At 23.9% G+C, this 16,835-nt stretch overlaps 1 protein-coding gene across 1 annotated transcript; it reads left to right on the top strand.

The window, feature by feature from the left end:
- The first annotated feature begins 257 nt into the window (after window positions 1-257).
- LOC145833651 (kelch-like protein 38) lies at window positions 258-1,217 on the top strand. The gene has a single exon (XM_082940798.1). The coding sequence runs from the start codon at window positions 258-260 to the stop codon at window positions 1,215-1,217; it is 960 nt and encodes a 319-aa protein (XP_082796924.1).
- Window positions 1,218-16,835: the final 15,618 nt, after the last annotated feature.

Below are 16,835 nucleotides of genomic sequence, written 5' to 3'. Positions count from 1 at the left end.
CTTAATAATTTAAAGGTTTAAACACAAAATTTTTCACCAAGTTATAGTCAAATTTATAAAATAATTATTGTTTATAAGCTAAATATATACTTTTTAGGTATTATATTGTCAATTTAAACTTTGCATAATTCTATAATTATTGCTTTTTTGAAAAACTTTAATCCTTTTGCAAAAAAAAAGCACTTTTATTTAATAAAAATTTTAAGTTTAATTTCAGTTTCTGTTTTTAGACTAACTTTCTCTTTCAAAACGCTATGATGGATGAAGAAAACAAGTCAGTTCCTTTTCAAGTACCAAAAGTTTTGTATGTAAACAGATATTGTAACCAAGAAGGCTTCAGTATTTTGATTTGTGGAGGAAAAGACAGAAAAGGAATATTTACAAACGAAGTATTAGAATTGGAAATACCTAGTTTCAAAGTGAATAAATTTTCCTCAATGTTAGAACCGCAGTACTATTTTAAACTAGTCAATATCAAATCTGATATACTTGCTATTGGTGATAGTGTAGAATTAGATGAAAGTTTTAATGAGTCATTTCTATTTATTGAAACTTATTCTGATAAAAATAAAACATGGACTCATCATCAGTATAAACAAACTGAAGAAAAATCCTTATATTGTGTTTGTTCATTCATGAGTAAATTGTATTTAATTGGAGGAGAATTAGAATATAGTGAAGTAAGTCTTACTTTATGTTATACCTATGATATAATTAGTAATATATGGAACAAAATAGCAGATTTAAATGTTGCAAGAATTGCTGCTACTTGTACAGTTTTTGAAGGTAAAATTGTTGTTACTGGTGGATTTAACAATGATCTGGATGAATCGAGTTCTGTAGAAGCATATGATTATCATGAAAACAAATGGACTTATTTACCTGATATGATTGAAGGAAGAAGTTTCCATGCTGCAGTTAGCATGGGTGATAAGATGTTTGTTATCGGTGGAGAGGAAACAACAAATTGTGAAGTATTTGACTGTTGTTCGAGAAAGTTCACAAAAATTAATTCAGAAATTTTATCTGTTTTAGAGAATTGGTACTTTGATTCATTTAGTATTGGTAATAGTCTTGTGATATTTCAAAATTCTAGTAGACCTCCATCAGAAACAGTTGTTTACTTGTACGATGTTGAAAATAAAAAATGGTTAAAAGTTCAGTGTGATTTCACTAAAAACATGTTTAGATCAGGTTATGTTAAGTACTACACTTAATTGTTAAAAACTATAAGGACGCTTGTACAACAATTTCCAAGAAAGTTTCGTAAAGTTTTTATCTCTTTAGAGTTAACTTTATAACTGCATTTTTTTTCAGAACCATATTTATATTTTGTTTAAAAGCACTTTCTTATTTCTATGTTCATTAAATGATTGTTTTTCTTAATAATTAAGTTCGATTGTTTGTAATAATAAAGAATATATAAAGAAAAAATTGCTAGTAGAAATTAACTTGTATTTTATTTACCAAACACTGTTTCTTTTTATCTAACAACGTTGTAATATAATGATATTGTCGTTAATATTACGTTATTACTATGAACAGTATTGTAAAAATTGTTATAAGTAGTATTAATGAATTTTCTTTACAATTTATTTAAACTATGTTTAGTTTATAAGTACACTATAAGTTAAAGAAAACATGTAGTATGTAGAAAATACTAGATAAGGCAAAAATCGAATTTAATTTAAAAAGTAAACATCTCTTAAATAACGAAGAATTAAAGATATGTTAATAAGACAGATAAGTTATCAAATAGGTAAAAAATTCTATACTACATAATCTTTATTACAAATTTAAATTTCAAAATCAAATAATACAATTTATAAATAAAAGCATTGTGTATTTTTATGAATTAAAAAATATTCTTGATAAATAAATCATAGTGGTTTTTGAAAAACGTTCGAAATCGTAAGTTTTAAATTCGTGTAAAAACTGTGAAAACTAAAAAAAATAAGTTAAACACTATTCTTAAGAATATAGCAATGATTACAATTTATAAGGCATCATGATGCTTTTATACAATACAAGTACTTTGACTATAGTTAAACTTAGTTATATATGCTAAATATAATTATATTGTAGTTATTGATTATTATTCAGGTTATTGCATAATTTGTAAAGCTTATACTTTAATAAATTGTTTTCTAATTAGATAAAAAAATTTACTTTGAATTATATTTAAGCTTAGAAAATGAATAATAAATCATTTAACACTATAAAATAAACTAAACGCATTTTATATTAATTTGATGGCCTTTTGTGCAAAAACAAAATGTAAAGTTTAATTTTTATAAATTTTAAAACATAACAAATAAACAAATACTTGAAGTTAAATCAGTAAAACTGTCATATTTATATTAAATAATAGGCGTAATACTTTTTATTAAAATTAGCATTAAGTAATAAAAACTTTGTTTTGAAGTTTATATAATTTTAAATTTTTTAACGTCGCAGCCGCTACTGTTCAAATAATTTAAAGAAATTTGAAAATTTTTAAATAAGAAGGTTTTGATTATTTCCTTATCTTTTGTAAGGCAAAATTTTTTTTAGCTTATAGAATAATAATTTGCGTAGAGTTAAAATAAAGCTATGTTGAAAAACTCTCAATTGTTAATACATTTGTAAAACTTTTAGGCTTTATATTTTAACTTATTTTTTTTAATTTTAACGGATATACTGTCCTTTTTAGATTAAATGTAATATTAATATCTTATAATTAGTTTTATTTATTTTTAACCAAATAGAATTCTTTAGAAATAAGGCCTGAAGTAAAAATAAATAAATTTGGCTTATAAATACTGCACTAGTTTTATTAATAGTGTTTTGAAAGTTCAATATAACTAACAATTTGGTGTCTGTAAATTTTTTTGCTTACTAATCGTAATATTTTTCAAGTAATTTGATTAATCAAAACTTCTAAGCTTATAAAGCATCAAAATATCTTAATTTAATTTGAGCAGCTATATTATAAGTATCGAGTAAATATAAAATATTTAAGTTTCTGAATTAAAAATATCTCAAATGGTAATAAAAACTTTTTATCATTAATTCTTGTTTTAAATCTGGTTAGTAAATTAGTTTATATTTGTTAAGTGTGTAATTCATTATGATAATAAAATTGGCCTGAACTAAGTTAAAATAACAGGCAAAAATTTCATAATTCCAAAAACTTAAAAAAAAAATTGCCGTTAAAAATAAAGACAAACAACGGAATCATAAAGAAAATATATAAATATCCAAATGTTATAGTAGGTGTACTTAAATGCTGTAATGTTTGACAATATGAAAGCATCATTTACTAAGGTGAAGTTTTTGTATGCTCATTTAGAATTTTAAATTTTTGAAACTCGTGTACAATTTCTTATGTTTAACAATTACTTAATTAAGATTATGAAATGAAGTCTTAAATTAACTTAGCTTTTTAAAGTTAGTTGTAATTAAGTTTCTAATGAAAGCTAAACAACAATGGTTATAATTTCAAACATTAAACGTTTTATAACATAACACAAATGCTTGTTCCAATTATGCTATCTCAGATTTTTTGAATAAAAAAAACCTAAACCGACTTTTTAACTGGCGATTTTGACTTGTGAATAAATCTCTATAAATTTTAAATATAACAATAAATTCAAAATGCTTAAACACATGCGGTGCCGATTAAAATTTGGTTAGTAATTACAGTAACTTACTTTGATTTTAACTTTGTTACAAAATTATTGCCTATTAACGACTTAGTATTTTTTATTATTATTTTTTTTTTAATATATCATTAACTAAATCGAATTTTATAGATTTGTATTTTAAAGTTTCAAGCTTTAAGACAAAGTTTTTAAATTATTACTTTTGCATTAAATAGTTTTCATCATTTATTACATAATACATTTGGTTTATATTTGACTTAAAAAACTAGTCTTACTACTAATAAAACTGAACAAAAATCTGACTAGGAAACTACATTAAGTACATCATAAAATAAATTTTTAAACTTAGAAAATAACACTCTTTGGATACTTTAATAACATATTAATTTAATATACATTCAAACTTAGTTAGTAACAAAAGTGGTCATTTTATAAACATAGAAATAAAATAAAAAATTAAATATGTTTATGAAAATAAGCAAAGTACCAAAGTATAACTCTAACAAAATGAATAACTTTACTAAACTTTGTTTTTTATTGTTAAAGACGAATTCCTATAGTTACTGTTATTAAATGTTGTACTTCACAAAACCTGATCTAAACATGTTTTTAGTAAATTCACACTAAACATTCAACCATTTTTCATTTTCAACATCGTATAAGTAAACAACTGATTCGCTTATAAAGTTTTCTATGTTTTGAAAAACTACAATATTGTTACCAATGCTAAATGCATTAAAATACGTTTTTTTCTAAATCAAGATAAATTTCAGAACAATTTTTTGTAAAATATCTGGAACAACTGTCAAATACTTCACAATTTGTAGTATATGCTCCACCAATAAGAAACATTTTATTACCCATACTAACTGCAGCATAATTACATCTTTCTTTAATCATATCAGGTAAATATGCCCATTTGTTTTCATGATAATCACATGCTTCTACTGATTTCAATTTAGACCAATTGTTGTTACCTTCAGTAACAACAATTTTACCTTCAAAAACTGTACAAGCAGCACATTCTCTTGCAACATTTAAATCTGCTATTTTGTTCAGTATTTTACTGTTGATGTCGTAAGTGTAACACGAACTAAAACTTTTACTATTCTTTACAATCAATCTCCCAATTAGATATAGTTTACTCATGAAAGAACTAACACAATAACAAGACCGTTTTTTCATTATTACATATTGACGAGTCCAAGTTTTAGTTTTTTCAGAATAAGTTTCAACAGATAAAACTGACTAATCATCTAAGCTTTTCTATAGTTGTAGTACATCACAAATAGCAATTATATCAGACTTGATGTTGACTAAACCTAAGTAGCAATGCGGTTTTACAAATGAAGGAAATTTATTCACTTTAAAACTAGGTATTTCCAATTCTAAACTTTTTTTGTAATTTTTCCATTTTTGTCTTTTCTTCCACAAACTAAATACTGAAGCCTTCTTGTTTACAGTATCTGTTTTTGTACAAAACTTTTGGCACAAGAATTGAAGACTTGTTTTTTTTATGCATCATATATATTTTGAAAAAAAAAGTCAGTCCAAAATTAACATAAATCAACCTTAATGTCAAACGATTAATTACATGTATTAGTAAGAATATAGGTTTTTAATAGTATTGTTTATTAAACGACATAAAAAGCGCTCAAATGTTAGGAATATCGACCTGATGCACAAAAAAGTTTTTTAGTTATAGATTTTTACACCATTTAATATTTTTACACCATTATTTAATACTCTAATCATTATGTCTAGGACAAGACCGCAGTTATTATAGAAAAATGTATAGTTTTGAATAGAAATTTATGCAGTAAAATGAATTACAAGTATTTTATTTACTTGACAAAAAGTTAAGTCTTTAGTGCTAAGTTTCAACATACATTGTATAATTTTCTCTCTAAATATCTTTTAGTTAACGAAAAAACGAATATACTTTATAAAGTATATTTCGGTGCAGCCAGTATTTATCAGCTACAAATTCAAGAGAATGTAACTCATTGCAGTTACAGAGCAGCTTGTTTTTATCCGTCATGGAGTTACTTTTTCTGTGAACTTAAAATACATTTTTGTCTCGCTTAAAACTTTACATGAAGTTAACTACTTATAATACGTTAATTTTTCTTGTTTTATAGTTTTCATAAATTATTTATATATAACTGACGATGAAGACCTAATCTTTTGCATGTATGAGTTTTTATAACTTTGATTGCTTTTAAGTTATTTAGTTAAAAGCTAAGTACTTAGTTTTTCTCTATTATTTTGGTTGAAACTTTTTTTGTCATATTTTGTTACTAAGTTTAAAGGTTATTAGTAGTAAAGAAGAATTTTCAAATTAGTTTTTTAGAAGGCTGAATACACTACCAGTTTATCTATATGATGTGGTAGCATTGCTCAGATTTATTGACTAGAACTTACTTTCTCTTTTAGTTTAATTACGTTATCACGTTTTTGAACTAAAAAAAAGTTCAATGTTTAAGAAGGGGTTTAGTTATGTTTAAACGCTACACATAAATCTTCTACGTTAGTTTATAAATTTAAAATTTCAAAAAATTGTTAATATCTGTACAGGATAACCCATAAAAACAATAATATAAAAAATATAAAAAAAATAAAAGAAAAAAAATATTCACACAAAATTTTGCTTAGTTCTTACAACAAATTGTTTATAATATATTAGATGTTTTGAAATTTATAAAATAAAGTAAATGTGGTGTACTTTTAGTGTGATTGGTAAACATAAACATTACAAAAATCAGTTACTTACTTTTAAAAGTAATAACTTAAAAAAAATAAAAATATTATTTAAGCTTTAGTGAGTGAATATGTTATTCTAAATTTAAATACACATACAATCTAAAAACTCTTATGATAATAGTTTTAGGTTCACAATTTCTTTGTCAAACATAAAAGATGCGATATTAGAAAATATTTTACTTAGTAATCTTTGTATAATATATAAAGAGCTGTTTAAACACTTTTAGTAGAAAAGTAGAGTAGAAGTAAATTCAAACTCCAGCAACCAATATCATGTAGAATATAATTATTTTTTAACGTAGTTAATTTCTTTTACAAAAGTTCTAACTGATCTTAATTTTAAAACTATGAATAATAATAACTTTAACAATAAAGCTAAGAAAAAAGTGTAAGGTGTTTAATTTAGTAACTATAATTTTATTATTATGTTAATGAGGGTACCCAGAAATATAATCTTTTATAGTTAAAATATATTATAAATGATTGTGCATTACAGAAGGTCAAATAGTCTTTTGTATTTATAAGGCAAATACTGTCTTTTAAATTTAAATAATCTAAATTTAAACAGTTAGAAATGTTTTTATAGGGCGAAACAATCCTTATTGATACCAAATTAAAAACAAAGAAATGTTGAATACTCTTTTGAATATATATACTTGTATTAGATTTATTTTATGAGTTTAAACTCTTGCTGAATTTATAAGATCTTTAATTAAATATCAATTAATAATATGTTTGTTAATTAATATCTGATTGAATTAAGTTTGTTGGGTTAAGGCATTGAAAATTTGAACAGTTTGCTGTAATTAAATTACTTTTTAAATTAATGCAAAAATATATGTAATATTTTATTTTTTTTAAACATTTGTTCATTCAAGTTGTTTACCAGGTTATTTGTTACATAAAACTAAAATGGTTTAAACAACTACATATTACAATGTTAATTGACTAAACGTGTTGTTATAATGATTTTCAACAGATGTCTTAAAAGCTCACTGAAATACAAAAACAAAGTTTAAAAAATGTTAAATAAATTAACGATTAATTTATTAAAACTCAAAAGTAAGTTACAGTTGTAATTGAGTTTAATAAAAACGTTTTGTTTAATAGATACTTAATAAAAAAAATATATACAAGTATTGATAAAGGTACTGAAATTCAAATAATTTTTTAACGTTTTTTAAGTTTAATTTAAATAGTAATAAAGCTAATAAATAAATGTAAAGTTTATTTTAACTAATTTTTTTATCAATAATAACAAAAAAACAAGGTTTAAAGAATTAAGTGACATCAACAAGATAAAAACCCAAAAACTGTTGTTGTTTAAAATTGATTATACTAACAGCAGTATTTTGCTTAAAAATCTGTGAACTGCTGATTATTTTAAGTTGTTGCTAAAAGAGCTGTTTTAAGTTTAAATTATAATAAAATTAGTTATTACGGCTAGGTTCAAAAACATTTAGGTTATTTGTGAATAGTTATTTTTTAAAACAATCATTTTTGTTTCATTTGCTGACGTCGACACAACGTAAAGTTCAGTGTCACTATCGTTTTATATCTTAGTTATTCTTAGTTATTTACTTAAAGTGTTAGCAATTTAATTTAACTGTTTTATAATTAAAGAGTATTTTTATAAACTCCATAAGGCATTGTTTTATTGTTGTATGCAAATAATTTTTAATTTTTTAGATCAGTGTATTGGGAAAAATACTGAAGAAAAATTAAATATGTAACAATTAAAAACCATTAAGTGCTTTTTGACTCATATAAAATTGCTTTTGATACAGAACTTTAGATCTACTTAAGTTTTTTCTTAAATTACGTAAACAAAAGATAAAAATTAACACTAATTTAGCTACGTTTTGGTTTACTTTATATTTTAGTAAAGTTTTTAGAAAGTATTAATTTACTTATAGTAAATAAATCTAATGGTTGATAACTATTTATATTGGTATGTTTTATGTTGTCAGTATACCACAAAATTTACAATTTATAATACTAGTTTTTGTTTATTCAACGCTTAAATTTCCAATAAATAACAAACAGTTTTTGTTGTTGTCTAACTTGTTTTAAAACATTAATTAATTTATCAAATAAATATCGTTACACGTATTTGTTTTTTTAAAACATCTTTAAATTTTGCAAATAACCAGGTAATCAAGTTTTATTTTAGATTTCTAAATAACAAATAATATTTTGTAAACACTAACAACGTTATACAAAGTACTTATTTTATTTATTAACTTGCAACATATTTTTTCTTTATTTCAAGAAGCCTTTTTAGTTCGGATCTTTATTATTATTAAACCTTAGAAACTAACATATTTGAATATCTTTCTTAATACTTTAAATTCCATTCCTGAAGATCAAGTCAAAATAATGTTAAAACAAGTTTTAGGGTAATTCATAACATTTAAATAGTTATTAATTCGTTTTTATTTTTTGAACTAAAGAAAGATACTTTTCAATACTTAAAATATAGTCTACATAAGGAGAGAATTGACTTTAATGGTGCTTCTGTTAAGTAATTTTTAAGTGTTCAAGTTTTTAAGATATGTATTAGACTAAATTTAAACCCTTTTAGTTGTGACCAGCTTAATAGTGGACTGTAATGTATACTTTTTTTTTATGTTTTTATAAGAATCTGTCTATTGATGTTTTAAGTAGACCTAAATAGACTATCCTTAAGGGTTTTCTCATACATATTTTTTAACATATCCAAATTCTTTATTTTTCTGAGTCATTTCTTTGAAAATTTTAGGTTTAAAGACGAAACTTTTACTCTACAATATTATACCATTTACTACAAGTATTATTTAGTTTATGTTGAACTTAAAAAATTAAAATAACTTTTAATAATAGTATTAAAAAAACACTTATAATTTACATTACCAAATAACTACTAAATTACTCGATAAAACTCTTTGAATACTAAAACAACAATCTAGTATCTGATAATATTTTTTATATATACTTAAATTAACAGGCTTTTTTAAAAACAAAATGGCATTTTATGAATGTAAGTAAATAATAAACAATGAACTTTACCGCAAGATCAACAACAACAGCATCCGAGACAATCCTACGACCGGTTTCGTCCTTTTTAGGACTCATCAGGCAGGAATAGTCGCGAGAAACCGCTATTGTGATCTTAAACAAGCGGGCTTAAGTACGAAGTACTGAAGCGAACGTTTGTGGGTAAAGTTGAAAAAATGACACAGCTAAATCATTCACAGTCCAACGTCTCAGACATTGTCAGCTTGTTGTGAGATTGTAGTCTGCGCTCGTTTGATCAGTTTTAGCCAGTATTTATTTCGGCCATCATCAACGAAGTTGAGATGTTTTATGCAATCGATAATAAACAATGAACTTTACCGCAAGATCAACAACAACAGCATCCGAGACAATCCTACGACCGGTTTCGTCCTTATTAGGACTCATCAGGCAGGAATAGTCGCGAGAAACCGCTATTGTGATCTTAAACAAGCGGGCTTAAGTACGAAGTACTGAAGCGAACGTTTGTGGGTAAAGTTGAAAAAATGACACAGCTAAATCATTTAGCTTGTCAATATTGAAACCAATAGCGAGAAACCGCTATTGTAAGCTTGTTTAAGATCACAATAGCGGTTTCTCGCGACTATTCCTGCCTGATGAGTCCTAATAAGGACGAAACCGGTCGTAGGATTGTCTCGGATGCTGTTGTTGTTGATCTTGCGGTAAAGTTCATTGTTTATTATCGATTGCATAAAACATCTCAACTTCGTTGATGATGGCCGAAATAAATGAATGTAAGTGAAATTAATTTATCTAAAAATAAAAAAGTCAAAAAAATTGGTAAACGTGTAACTCGAACAAATGTTAAAGAGATTTAGTATACTTTGTTATACTTTTAAAGCTTTGAATTTCTTACAGATGTCATGATAAAATAGGGGTGCTAGTAAATGACTACGACAAATTAACGATATATAAAATTAAAAAGACTGAAAGATTGAAAAGTGCACTTTATGAAACCGAAGTAGAAGAAATAAAAACAATTTTTTTTTAAATTTTCTGTAGTACCATTGTTGTTGGAATTTCACTTTTTTTCAATGAAAGTGATAAAATAAAGTTGTAGTTTGAAAAATTGTAAAAATATCGTAACTGTATGTATTATGACATAGGTGTTTTAGTCAATGTTAAAAACTTACGACTAAATAATTGGTATTAAATTTAAATCATACATGTGAAGGTAAAACCAAGTAACAATTTCTGTCTAACTGTTGCCTCAAAAACTTTTTGTAGCTTAAAATTCATTCCAAAAACATTTTAGTTTTGTTTTATAAAAAGATTTCTTTTACCATTTGGTTTGAGTTGTATTTACATCTAAATATACTTTTAATAAAATATTATAAAAGATTAATCTGATAAGTTTACATTAAACAAATTATAACTTATTACTCTGATAACCAACTAAAGAGTCAATATAAACTAATAACATTTTTATTAAATATCCTTTATTAAAACAAAAATTAATGTTTTTTAATAAACTTATCTTTCAATAATAATAAAAGAAACAAAGTCATCTAAAGTTAAAATCAAAAAAATAGTCACGAAAGTAGGTTAAAGTTTATATCAAACAAAATGAAAGTAGCTTTTATTACTACTTTATTTAACGTGTTTCTATAGTTTCTGACAATTAAGTGTAGTACTTTACAAAACTTAAATATGACATGTTTTTAGCAAAATCACACCGAACGTTTAACCATTTTTCTTTGTCAACATCATACAAGTAAACAATTGTTTCTGTCAAATTTCTTTCGAAATTTTGAAATACCACAATGCTATTTCCGATGCTAAATGCAGAAAAATGGCATTTTTCCCAATAAGAAAGTTTAATTTTTGATCTAATTTTTGTAAACTTTCTTAAATAATTATCAAACACTTCACAGCTTGTAGTAAAATTTCCACCAATAACAAACATTTTATTACCCATACTAACTGCAGCATGATAAAATCTTTCTTCAATCATATCAGGTAAACAAATCCATTTGTTTTCATGATGATCATATGCTTCTACTGATTTCAATAAAGAACAATTATTTTCACCTCCAGTAACAACAATTTTACCTTCAAAAGCTGTACAGGCAGCATAATTTCTTGCTTCACTTAAATACGCTATCTCATTCCATATATTACTATTCATATCAAGGGTATAACACGAACTAAGACTTTTATCACTCTTACAATCCAACCTCTGATTAAATATAATTTATTCATGAATGAAATAATAAAACAACAAGACCGTTCTTTCATTTGCATATATTGATGAGTCCAAGTTTTAGTTTTTTCAGAAAAAATTTCAGTTGACACAACTAAGTTGCCTGAACTTTCATCAAAATTTATTCTATCACCAAAAGCAAGTACATCAGATTTAATAGCAGCTAAATCTAAGCAGAAATGCGTTTTTACCATTGACGGAAACTTGTTCATTTTAAAGCTAGGTGTTTTCAGTTCTAAAACTTCGTTTGTCATATTTCCGTTTTTGTCTTTTCCGCCACAATTAAAAATACTGAAGCCTTCTTGGTTACAATATCTGTTTTTGTACAAAACTTCTGGTACATGAAAATGAATTGACTTTTTATTTTCACACATCATAGATATTTTGCAAGAGAAGAAGTGAGTCTAAAAAGAGAAAGTGAAATAAAACGTGATAAATTTTAATAAAGTTTGAGTAAAAAAATATGTTTAACTTATTTTTCAAATAAGCCATTAGTAAAAAAATACGCATGCTTTAAATTAACAATAAAGTTAGGCAAAAATAGTATTTTTTATATTTGATTAAACTTTCAAATTAGTATAAACAAATGTTGTGTTTGAACATAAAAAATTATCTTCAAAAATTTTTGAATTGAATAAAAATCATGAAGACTTTAAAAAAGTGCGAATTATCTTGAAGAAAAAAGAAGAATAGGATTTAAACACATAACATTCACTGTAAATACAAGTTAAGTTGTTTAGTTGACTAAATAATAAATAAAGCTTATTCTTAACTAGTAACCTTCATTATTAAAGTATTAAGACTATCACCAGTATTAGATATTAAAAAATTGTATTTAGTAAGTATAAACTGATTAAAATAGTTAAAAATGTAAAATTTTTTAATATAAAACAATTATTTATTTGGTTTCATTGAAAATCAATAATATTTTTTTTTAGTCTTGTATACTTAAAACGATTTTTTTTTGAGTAAATGAAATTATTCAATTAAGTTCACAGTAGTTAAAATGACTAAGGATGATAGATGTTACTATACAGTAAATATAAAGTTAGTTTATTATCATAATGCAGTATTCTTTTTAGTTTTAACTAATTTAGCTAAAAGACGTGAATTTTATCATAAAATATCTAAATCATTTAAAAAAATTGAAATAAGATCTTTTTAAATTAAAAGTGAGAAATTAAAAATTAAGTTAGTCACTGTTTTTAACAATACAGTAATGATTTTTAGGCTTATAACTTTTTTACAAGGACTTTACTACACATTCAAAAATATCACAATAATCAATTACCTTACAAATACATTTCTTTAATTAAGCTTATTAGTTTACTAATGATAAAAATAAACTGCTATTTTATTCTTTTAAACTCTAAATATTATCTTAAAAGGGTGGCTGTACTAGACAATAAATGTTTTATTTGGTTAAAAATGCAAAAAAAGAGTTCTACTTTAGTAATTCAAACCAATACATTGAAGGTTAGTATAAAGTTTTGGACTGTCTCAAGTTTATACTGTTTCAAAAATTAGTAGTATACCTATTAATAATTGATAATATAAAACAGATTAGCAAATGAAGTATAAGATAGTTTAAAAAGTTTGTTTTTAAAAATCTAGCTTAATGAAAAATTATTTAGCAATAAATAAAGTATTTTTTTCTTCACAAAAAATAAAGTTAATTAATTGGGTTCATACCTAAGTAGCTAAATTTTGTATCTAACATTTACAACAATTTAAAAGTACTTGATAATCAACTAGTTTGTAATTAAAGTTTATTTAAATTAGTTTAAATTAGTTGCTTTTACTGAAAACTAACTAGAATATTTTTAATAAATAAACATAGTAATATTTAAACATACCAAATTTAATGATTGTTGTTTATCAATAAGTTTATTTCTAGTTTAATATACTATATGCTATTAGTGTTATAATTTAGTTTACACTTAGAAATAAATTATATGTTATAACAGTTATTAGATTTTAATTTTTAAAGCTTACAAGCTAGAAGTATCTAAAATTTACTAATTACTCATATTAATAGTTTAATTTATATTTTTATTCAGTATTATTTAATATGCATATTTCCTTTTATTACACTCTAAGATCAACAATTTTATTTTAAAATTATTTTCATTTGTTTTCAATACTTCCGAGAGTGATTTTAACTATTCAAGGTTTAAACACAACAATTGTTAACTAAAATTTTGTCAAATACATAAAAAACTTATTATTTAGAAGCTAAATATAACTTGTACTTATTTTGTTAATTTAACTTTAAATATACTACACTTATTATTTGTTTTTTACATCTCTGTATTTTATACTAAAAAGTTCTAAATTTTGGATTTTATAATTTGTTTACTTTAATTGTTTTTTTTTTTGTTTTTAGATTAATTTATTCTTTTGAGAAATATCCATGATGCATGAAAAAAACAAGTCAATTCCTATTCAAGTATCAAAAATTTTGTATGAAAACAGGTATTGTAACCAAGAAGGCTTTAGTGTTTTGATTTGTGGAGGAAAAAACAAAAACAGAAAAATTACAAACGGAGTTTTAGAATTAGAAATACCTAGTTTTAAAGTGAATAATTTTCCTTCAGTGGTAAAACCTCTTCACTTTTTAAAGTTAACTACTATTAAATCTGATATACAACTGTTAGTGATAGTCAAAAAATTAATGATATTTTAGATGAATCATACGCATATATTGATATTTTTTCTGGGAAAACCAAAAAATGGACTTATCAATATGTTAAAAATAATAAAAGGATATTTTATTGTGTTACTTCATTAATGAATGAATTATATCTAATTGGAGGATATAACGAAAGTAGTCATATAATTCTTAGTTCTTGTTATACTTATGATGTCAGTAGTAATATATGGAATAAAACAGCTGATTTAAATGTAGCAAGAGGTTGGTCTGAATGTACAGTTTTTGAAGGTAAATTTGTCGTTTCTGGAGGTGTAAATAATTGGTCTAAATTGAAATCAGTAGAAGCATATGATAATCATGAAAACGAATGGATATTTTTACCTGATATGATTGAAGAAAGAAGTGATCATGCTGCAGTTAGTATGGGTAACAAAATGTTTGTTATTGGTGGATACGAAACTACAGATTGTGAAGTATTTTATAGTTATTCGAGAAAATTCACTAAAATTAATTCTCGATTTAAAGCTTTATAGTTAGAAGGATGGTACTTTTCTGCATTCAGTATCGGAAATAATATTGTAGTATTTCAAGATTTTGAAAAATTTCCTACAGAAGCAGTAGTTTATATGTACGATGTTGATAAAGCAAAATGGTCGATTGTTCAGTGTGATTTTACTAAAAACATTTTTCAATCAGGTTTTGTGTAGTACTATACTTAATTGTCAGAATCATTAGGAATAGGTGTAAAATAGTTACAAAAGGAATTTCATAAATATTTCATAACTTAGTTTGAATTAATTTCTAAAATTGTAACTTATTTTTAAAATTCGTTTCAAATTTTTGCTTAAGTTATTTTTCTTCGCTAATTTTCATTAAAAAAATACTTCTGTTGATAACTAAGTTAAATTTTATTTATAATTCAAATAAAGAAACAAAATGAAAGTATTTTTCCTAATTGTGTTGTTATGTTTTGTACTTGCATACTTTAGAGATGATTTAAAAACACTAACATTTTATTAGATGATGTTTCTAATGAAAGTGATTTTTATAAAAATGAAATTGTAAGTTAGGAAGATATAAATATAGAATATCTTTTTTAACTAGCTAACATACAGTTTTGTTTTCATATTAATTAAAGATATAACATGTTTTTCATAAACAATAAACTATATTTTTTTTTTATGTCTGTAAGATTGCATAATATTTTAATTATATTTAAAATACTTCGTTACCTCAAAGTTTTCAATGTTTTTCGTTTATTGTTAAAATTTGGTATTTTAAATTACATCTAATACTCATTTATTATAAGTAATAAAACAAAAATATTAATTTAAAAGTTCTAATGATCTTTGTAGCCAAGTATCTAGTTTGTTTTAAAACTTAAAAACGGTAAGTTTTAAATTCCAAATTTAACCAACGCATAGAAATTTTAAACGTTATTTTCTACTTTACTTTATGTTTATTTTTCAGTTTTACAAAAATGTTTATCTATTTCACAATGTAGTTGAAATTTATTAGTTATATTAAATAGGTTTGTCTGAACAGTCTTTGTTTGACATAATTTTAGAGCATACATAATTATACATACTTTTTTATTGTGTTAAAATATTTTATAGACTCTGTAGATATATTCTTAAATTTATATGAGAGCAGTGAAACGCCGTTAGTCGGAATAAAGTTTTAATACAAAGAAATTTGTGGTTTATATTCCGATAAGCTTAGCTTGTCAGGATCTCTGGGATTTAACGCCTTTTAGTGTTACATATATAAAATTAATTATATTTGACATATCTATATTCATGTCTTTTAATTTTGAACAAACAATTTCTTTTATTAATCAATTAAATTCGTAAAGTGGAAGTTACTGCGAATTATCATTTGGTTTTTCAAATGTCATTTAATTCTAATTACCTCTTTCATATGTAGTTTTAGCTATTTGGAGGCTTAAAGTAGTAAGAAGTCTTAAATTAGTAAGACGGCGAAAAAGTAAATGGGTAATTATCTAGTCAAATGTAATGTCAAGAGCCATTTGTTTTTATACCAAGAGGGCATTTATAAAAATGAATTCGGGAAATCCCAGTTAAGTCGAAAAGATAAAAAACAAAGTTCAGTGCTTATTAACTTATCCGGACATGTTGAGCAAGATATTTCTGTAAACGTGTCCGGATAAGCATTTTTCTGATAAGTCTAAAAGTTAATAATGTTCATTGAATAAAACTACTGCTGTATATTATGCAATGGAAAATAAATATTAAAAGCGTTATAGTACAACAATTATTAATTGATAGTAAAACAAGCTAAAATTATAAATAAAAATAGCTAAAGATTGTTTTATTATTTTGTTTAGGTAAAAAAGTTCATATTTAGTAACTCTCTGCAACGATATACGTTTTTTGTGAGTCGAACAAGTAAATACTATCATTTGTATTTCCACCTGTCCTTACTTATAAATAAAAAAAAGACTCTTTTTTTGTTTAACAAAAAAAAATTAATTAAATTTATCATCAAAAACAGATAC

This window comes from Thalia democratica, chromosome 4 (genome assembly GCF_965202585.1).
Source record: "Thalia democratica chromosome 4, ktThaDemo2.hap1.1, whole genome shotgun sequence".
NCBI lineage: Eukaryota > Metazoa > Chordata > Thaliacea > Salpida > Salpidae > Thalia > Thalia democratica.
The sequence above is the reverse complement of the archived record's forward strand: the minus strand, read 5'-3'. Positions and strand labels throughout refer to the sequence as shown.